General features: G+C 37.4%; 1 protein-coding gene across 1 annotated transcript in view; it reads left to right on the top strand.

Annotated features, from left to right (window-relative positions):
• Positions 1 to 5,178: 5,178 nt before the first annotated feature.
• Positions 5,179 to 7,950, top strand: part of LOC139761122 (probable E3 ubiquitin-protein ligase HERC1) — a 121,771-nt gene continuing 118,999 nt past the window's right edge. The window contains 4 exon segments of the mRNA XM_071685048.1: positions 5,179 to 5,301; positions 5,966 to 6,143; positions 7,318 to 7,457; positions 7,730 to 7,847. Coding sequence (XP_071541149.1) covers positions 5,297 to 5,301; positions 5,966 to 6,143; positions 7,318 to 7,457; positions 7,730 to 7,847 — 441 coding nt within the window. The 5' untranslated portion in view covers positions 5,179 to 5,296.

Raw genomic sequence — 7,950 nt, 5'->3', positions numbered from 1 at the left:
GTGTGATTCGGTGTTTCAGAACCGGTTCACGAGGCTTCTCACCTGAACTTGGTCTGTTGGTGAACTCAGAGCCAAGGGTATATATATATATATATATATATATATATATATATATATATATATATATATATATATTGTGTGTAATGTTTTAAATGATCGAGGATCATAGGATTTAATTTTTAAAACGGGGGTTTGAATTTCTGCATATGGTATAAATGGAAGATTTCCACCAAAGTGTAATTACATTACATTTCTTATCGGACCAATTTAATGTGTCATCCAAGGTTTGAATATTCATATTTCACATTTCGAAAAAAGCTTCCATGTATCTACTAATACTTTTTGGTATCCTCCACTGTGCATAATTTGTATAGTGTAGCAACGTTACAATTATGCAAGACATTAACAATAGCATGGTATATGAAATGCTTTGTTACAGACACAAGGGGAGAGACACTTGACACAGAAGCTGGTTAACTATCACAACACAACCATTGGTGGAGCCTCTGCACTTGAAAATTTAGGAAGCTACTTTCCGGTAATACGTAAAACTTTCAATTTTTTTCACCATAATTCTGTCTTCAAATATGCTTTCACCAAGTGTTGACTACTTGGTTTAGGAATAAAAAATTGTTTGGTCTTTGCATAATGGTAGCGTGTACTGAAGTGTATTGTTGCCCCAGGCAAGGCATATGATCTGAAAAGGTTAAAGGAGAAAGTGGTTTGGTACGAACATGTAACATTGGTTCACCAACCGTCTCTAGAAAATCAGGTATCAATGGAGAGTTGAGGCAGCGGCTTACCGATCTGACAAACTCTTAATGATATCGTTGAGAAAATGGTTTTTCGGTAGAAAAAAGTTTTTTAACCTGGGAATCTTGGTTTAGTGTATTAGTCTCGCTTCAAAACCTACTCCCCTAATGTGGTAAGTTTATCCATGTGACGCATCTCAGAATTTTGGGTATTTGCTAATCTATCATTGCTGTAAAACTTTTGCAGTTCTTGTAGGCCGTTTACAAGAACTAAGGCATCGAATCTGAACTCCCTGTAAACACTGGAGGGTCAACTGACTCCCTGTAAACACCACAGGGTCGACTGAACTCCCTGTAAACACCAGAGGGTATCTGAACTCCCTGTAAGCACTGGAGGGTCAACTGACTCCCTGTAAACACCACAGTAGCTTCAGGCAGTTTTGTATTGGGTTTAGTCTTCAGGTTTTTGAAGATTTTTGTCCTCCACTTAACTAATACAGGTTGCAGAGTTAAGGAAAATACAGCAAGAAACTAACGACCAAGGCTTGATCAAACCCCCTAAGAGCAAAGACTCGGTCATTAAAGGTAAATTTTCAAGTATATTTTTTACACTTGCAGCACAGGTAATGGTAACAACTGTTGAGCTTCAACTTCGGGATGAAGGTGAGGCTTCCAATGATCCAACAGTAGTGAAACATAGGAGGATGAATACTTGAAGACTATGGAAAAGAATGGACAAGCCTGAGACGTATCTGCATCTAGCAACATGTTGCTTCCTCGGAAATGAATGCAGATAAGTTTGCCATATCCTAATTGTTTGCCTACAAATCAATTGCAAGGCTTTAGAATAAGCCTGGTAATCTAGGCTAAGTTTTAGAATAGGAATATAAGCTAGTCTTTGGGTGTAATGCAGTGATGTATGTCAAGACGAGAGAAACCATTAGTCCACTTGTAGGTACTGAAGTGAGTTGACGACCTGTAATAGGTTGCATTTTTGGTTGTCAAATATGCAAATAGGCATATTGATGCATGTCTAGCTGGATATGTGTTAACTTATAAACTAACATGGCTAACATAAACTAACATGGCCACTAACTTAGTATTGGTAGTGTAGTATATTTTGTACACGTTCAAAAGTCTCAAACATTTTCCTCTTGGAAAAGATCTGGAGCTCTGCAGAACTACTGGGAAATCGAAATGAATTTGCTTAAACGTCAAAATACCTACAGTTTATGAATGAAAATTCTTTCGTTAATACTTTGGAATTCTAAGGTTATCTATTTTCATGCACTTGAATTTAAAAATACCCCCCAGATTACCTAAATAGTAAACCTCTTGACGAGGCATATCTTATTCCCCTGAACAACGCCTCCTTGATTTCAAAAACTATAGTTTCCGTAATATCCGCTACTGTACTGTTCAAGTGAGAATAAATCGCACGATATAACTGTTCTGATTGGGAGTTTTCATTTTATATTGAATTTAGTACCAAAATGCAATGAATGGATGGTCATATTAAAAATAAAATTCTGTTGTCAAATCTTTATTTTGACCAGAGTTCTCTAACTGCTACATTGTTTGGGAACAGTTCAGTCCCAAAAGTAACATTATATATATATATATATATATATATATATATATATATATATATATATATATTGTAAATGCATATTCATGTGTAATATGGCCTATTTTTCTTCCTCGACAGGGTTGCAGTTGAATGGACAGATTATAATGCTGAGTTGCCTATCACGAAGACTGAACCAAGAACCTCTTAATTGGAAGAAATATTGTACATAGATGACAAATACTCGACGTATTTTTCATATATATAGGAAAATGCTTATATCCTAGGCAGGTTATTTCTTTAGAATGACTAAATACTTGTATATTGAAATGGGGCCCCATTAATATAATTCTAGTTTATATCATCATGGTTGAATAAATTGTCAACTGTTATCACCTATATTGAATGTATTGTGCTGTATATTGGAAGGCAACCCACAATAAAAAAAAAAATTGAGGTTGTAAACCCCTTTTCCTATTAAAATTGTATGACTTTAGTGACTATCAATATAATTAGGCTGTTCTCTCTAATTTCAACACTATATATAGTGAAGGGCGAAAATGGGGAGGTGATAACAAGTAGTGGTGATGTGAGAAGGAGATGGAGTGAGTATTTTGAAGGTTTGTTGAATGTGTTTGATGATAGAGTGGCAGATATAGGGAGTTTTGGTCGAGGTGGTGTGCAAAGTGAGAGGGTTAGGGAAAATGATTTGGTAAACAGAGAAGAGGTAGTAAAAGCTTTGCGGAAGATGAAAGCCGGCAAGGCAGCAGGTTTGGATGGTATTGCAGTGGAATTTATTAAAAAAGGGGGTGACTGTATTGTTGACTGGTTGGCAAGGTTATTTAATGTATGTATGACTCATGGTGAGGTGCCTGAGGATTGGCGGAATGCGTGCATAGTGCCATTGTACAAAGGCAAAGGGGATAAGAGTGAGTGCTCAAATTAGAGAGGTATAAGTTTGTTGAGTATTCCTGGTAAATTATATGGGAGGGTATTGATTGAGAGGGTGAAGGCATGTACAGAGCATCAGATTGGGGAAGAGCAGTGTGGTTTCAGAAGTGGTAGAGGATGTGTGGATCAGGTGTTTGCTTTGAAGAATGTATGTGAGAAATACTTAGAAAAGCAAATGGATTTGTATGTAGCATTTATGGATCTGGAGAAGGCATATGACAGAGTTGATAGAGATGCTCTGTGGAAGGTATTAAGAATATATGGTGTGGGAGGCAAGTTGTTAGAGGCAGTGAAAAGTTTCTATCGAGGATGTAAGGCATGTGTACGTGTAGGAAGAGAGGAAAGTGATTGGTTCTCAGTGAATGTAGGTTTGCGGCAGGGGTGTGTGATGTCTCCATGGTTGTTTAATTTGTTTATGGATGGGGTTGTTAGGGAGGTGAATGCAAGAGTTTTGGAAAGAGGGGCAAGTATGAAGTCTGTTGGGGATGAGAGAGCTTGGGAAGTGAGTCAGTTGTTGTTCGCTGATGATACAGCGCTGGTGGCTGATTCATGTGAGAAACTGCAGAAGCTGGTGACTGAGTTTGGTAAAGTGTGTGAAAGAAGAAAGTTAAGAGTAAATGTGAATAAGAGCAAGGTTATTAGGTACAGTAGGGTTGAGGGTCAAGTCAATTGGGAGGTGAGTTTGAATGGAGAAAAACTGGAGGAAGTAAAGTGTTTTAGATATCTGGGAGTGGATCTGGCAGCGGATGGAACCATGGAAGCGGAAGTGGATCATAGGATGGGGGAGGGGGCGAAAATTCTGGGAGCCTTGAAGAATGTGTGGAGGTCGAGAACATTATCTCGGAAAGCAAAAATGGGTATGTTTGAAGGAATAGTGGTTCCAACAATGTTGTATGGTTGCGAGGCGTGGGCTATGGATAGAGTGGTGCGCAGGAGGATGGATGTGCTGGAAATGAGATGTTTGAGGACAATGTGTGGTGTGAGGTGGTTTGATCGAGTAAGTAACGTAAGGGTAAGAGAGATGTGTGGAAATAAAAAGAGCGTGGTTGAGAGAGCAGAAGAGGGTGTTTTGAAACGGTTTGGGCACATGGAGAGAATGAGTGAGGAAAGATTGACCAAGAGGATATATGTGTCGGAGGTGGAGGGAACGAGGAGAAGAGGGAGACCAAATTGGAGGTGGAAAGATGGAGTGAAAAAGATTTTGTGTGATCGGGGCCTGAACATGCAGGAGGGTGAAAGGAGGGCAAGGAATAGAGTGAATTGGAGCGATGTGGTATACCGGGGTTGACGTGCTGTCAGTGGATTGAATCAGGGCATGTAAAGCGTCTGGGGTAAACCATGGAAAGCTGTGTAGGTATGTATATTTGCGTGTGTGGACGTATGTATATACATGTGTATGGGGGTGGGTTGGGCCATTTCTTTCGTCTGTTTCCTTGCGCTACCTCGCAAACGCGGGAGACAGCGACAAAGCAAAAAAAAAAAAAAAATGATAATTTTCACACAAAGGTTGGTCTTTAAAAATTCATGTGAATATGCTGGTTTAAAACTGCTAAGTTCAATCAAAGGCTATAAAATTAACATGGAAAAATATAAATTCATATAAAACATTATTCATATATCAAGACAGAGAGATATAACAGTGAAAGTGTCATATTTATTATTTATCTCATTCAGACTTAGTAACATTCACCATCAAGTCATATCTTCTCAAAGATATTTATCATTAACTTTCGTGCCACATCACGGTATATAAAGATATCACCATAAACTGAGTGAATGTTCTCATAGTTTCTTAATCCTTCTAAGGAAATTAGGAGTTATAATTGTATAATAATTAGTATTTTAGTGCTATGGGAAATCCAGGATTCGACCTGGAACTAAAGGTCGGTTTGTTTTGGCTGTCAGGTGCGAGAAAGCCGAGGAGACCGAGGGTGCAGGAGAGGTCTCGGTATTTCCCGATACATTTCTGAAAAACTGAGAGAAGATGATGAGTTGACACAACCAGGAGCTACTAATTGGTGCTTGAATGACGTAATTAACTAGTATTGGCATGGCAAAATTGCCGAAGACTCTTATGTTAGACTGGTTGTGGCTTTTAACAATTTATTAAGTTTAGCAGTTATCTGTTGGCGAGACCAGGATGCAGTTATTTCTGATGGTGTTTTCCCTGTTCATGCTCTAAATAAATGAAATATCTGTGACATGCAGCCGATAGATCTATTGCTTTTAGAAGCCCTCTGATACATGTATATTTATCACATAGCTGGCAAATTCGTAGGACGTTATTTATTTTATTAAAATGTTCCTTAACTTCTATGTGACGTAAACTGTAAAATTACAGAAGTTTCTATTCATATCGTCTTAATTGTATGTGTCTTCATGAGGAATCGTGGTAGGTTTACCTATTCTACTCCTTTTATGATAGTGGTGTCTATTGAGTCATCTCCATCTTTTCCCACCAGGAAAGACTTTTTTTTTGAACCGACAAAAACTCATTCTGCTTTGGATTTCAATTGGAAATTATGTAATATATCATAGTTTTAATTGCTGCAACTTTGTATTTGTACAGAAATGACTAATTTTTTGTATAAACTTTGTATTAGGGTAGCATGTCAACTTTTAGAAAATCGTCATTAATTGAATGAACTAATATGATATTTAGATGCATTCCTAGCTGAATTTTTGGTGTTCTTAGTGAGGAGCAGAGGATAATGGAAGGTGGAGTCGTTGGCAGTGTTCCACCTGTGGCACCTCCCACAGTCAAACTTAAGTGGGCTGAACATCTCACTACCTCGTGGTTGGCTGAAGATTGCCAGGCTATTGCCTTACGTGACTCTACACTTGTACTCTATGATAGACTACTCGAGAATAAGGTAAATGAGGACTGAAAGCATGAGACCTGATTATTTTCATATACCTGTCAAATTATTATTTAGATTCTTTTCATGTTTGTTATTTGGTTTCCAGTCTTTAGAAACTATAGTTTTGATTATTGATTAAAGTTATTTTCTTGTATTTTGTGACCATTTTCTTTACTTGTGTCAGAATGCATTGAGGTATTTATCCTTAAATATAAGGCTTCAAAAAGTTTGAAAACCTGTTAATAACTATACTTATAATCTCTTTGTTATAATATTGTAATATTTCAGTTTAATTGTGAAGGAATTTATTTTTTGGGTGTCATGTTCATTAGGTGATATGTATTTCTTTATAGAGTTACATGGAAATAACAAGCAAATAAATTTTCAGCAAAAATCTGGAAAAAATATAAGGGCATTTGAAAGAAAAGCATCATATCATAGTGAAATAGACAATGAAAATTGTAATGAAAGGAATGTGTTCTTCGTTGACGCTTATAAGGGACAAAATTTTTAAAACTTTTCCATTGCAAGATGATATCTTTTGTTCTCAATCCCATACCCTAAATTCCCAATCTGAAATTGAAATTTTCTTAATCAGTTATGGTGTTTACTGTAAAATCTTAAAGAAGAAAACCTGTTCTTCAGGTACAGTACAGCTACATGTAAGAACAATCTCTCTTTACCATGATGAATTACTGTTTTCCCGAAAAATGTAATAAGGCCCCTTGAACCCGTATTTTATCTGTACTTTTATTTTCTCAGTTTCATGGAATATGATGCAAAATTTGAAAGACCCTGGCCTCAATTTCCAAACGTTAAAAGCACACTAAAGACAGATAGAAAACCAAACCAAAAACATTGAGGTATGAGAAATTTAAAGGTGCATGTTCTTACTTTTAAGATAATGAGGTTTAAGAATTGGTTCAACATACTTGTAAACATATGGGGGGAAATTTGAACTAAGGGTATGTATATGCTTATTGTATTGTAGAGGTATATAAGTGTAGGACACGCGAAAGAGATGACTGTTTTTGAGAGGGTTGCCACATTTTCTCATTATGGTTAATTTTTTTATCATGTGGGGTCTCAATAGCCTCTCATCCATGATATGTGATGAAGTGACAAGAGTGTTACGAAAAACTTAAAAGGCTTTTTTTATTGCAGCTAAGTTTTATTCTGCCTGCAGGAAGTTGTGGTGGTTGCAGGCCCTGGCTGTGTAATGCGAGGGGGCCCACAACTTCCAGACTATGAACCAGAGCCTCCTTCACCAGCAGATCAGCTCAATCATGTCAATGCTTTGTTGGCATCACAAGCTGCTCTCGCTCGGTAAGTAGATTGTTGGATGTTGTTAACATTCCTCGTGCAGCACCAGGCACAGTGCATACTTTCCTCCCAAGTCCAGGGCATCAATGATCCAGAGTCCAAATTTTGGCTAAATAACCCTTATGAAATATCAAACATACCTAAATATTATGAGACAATGAAAAAAATAGTACAAAAGCAGCTTACTGTATGCCCTTTAGTTATGATTTTTTTTACTTGAGGCTCGCATGTGTTTGGATTAATATTACCCTAATGGATACAAATTATCTTCCAAGTTCTACTGCTGCACAACCCCGATTCTCAGCGTTACTACACAAAAGACTGATAGTGCTCCAGAGGTTATATCATGCTTTGTCTCGCAGCTTCCACCAGGGTGCACGGGAAAGAGACCGGGTATGTCGCATTTTTACTAACATGTAAAGACTCATGATTTTCACAGTTGTTTGCTACGAATTAAAGGAATGCACAGGAGGTGACTTTCTCAGAAGATGAGAAA

This window comes from Panulirus ornatus, chromosome 39 (genome assembly GCF_036320965.1).
Source record: "Panulirus ornatus isolate Po-2019 chromosome 39, ASM3632096v1, whole genome shotgun sequence".
Lineage (NCBI taxonomy): Eukaryota > Metazoa > Arthropoda > Malacostraca > Decapoda > Palinuridae > Panulirus > Panulirus ornatus.
The sequence above is the reverse complement of the archived record's forward strand: the minus strand, read 5'-3'. Positions and strand labels throughout refer to the sequence as shown.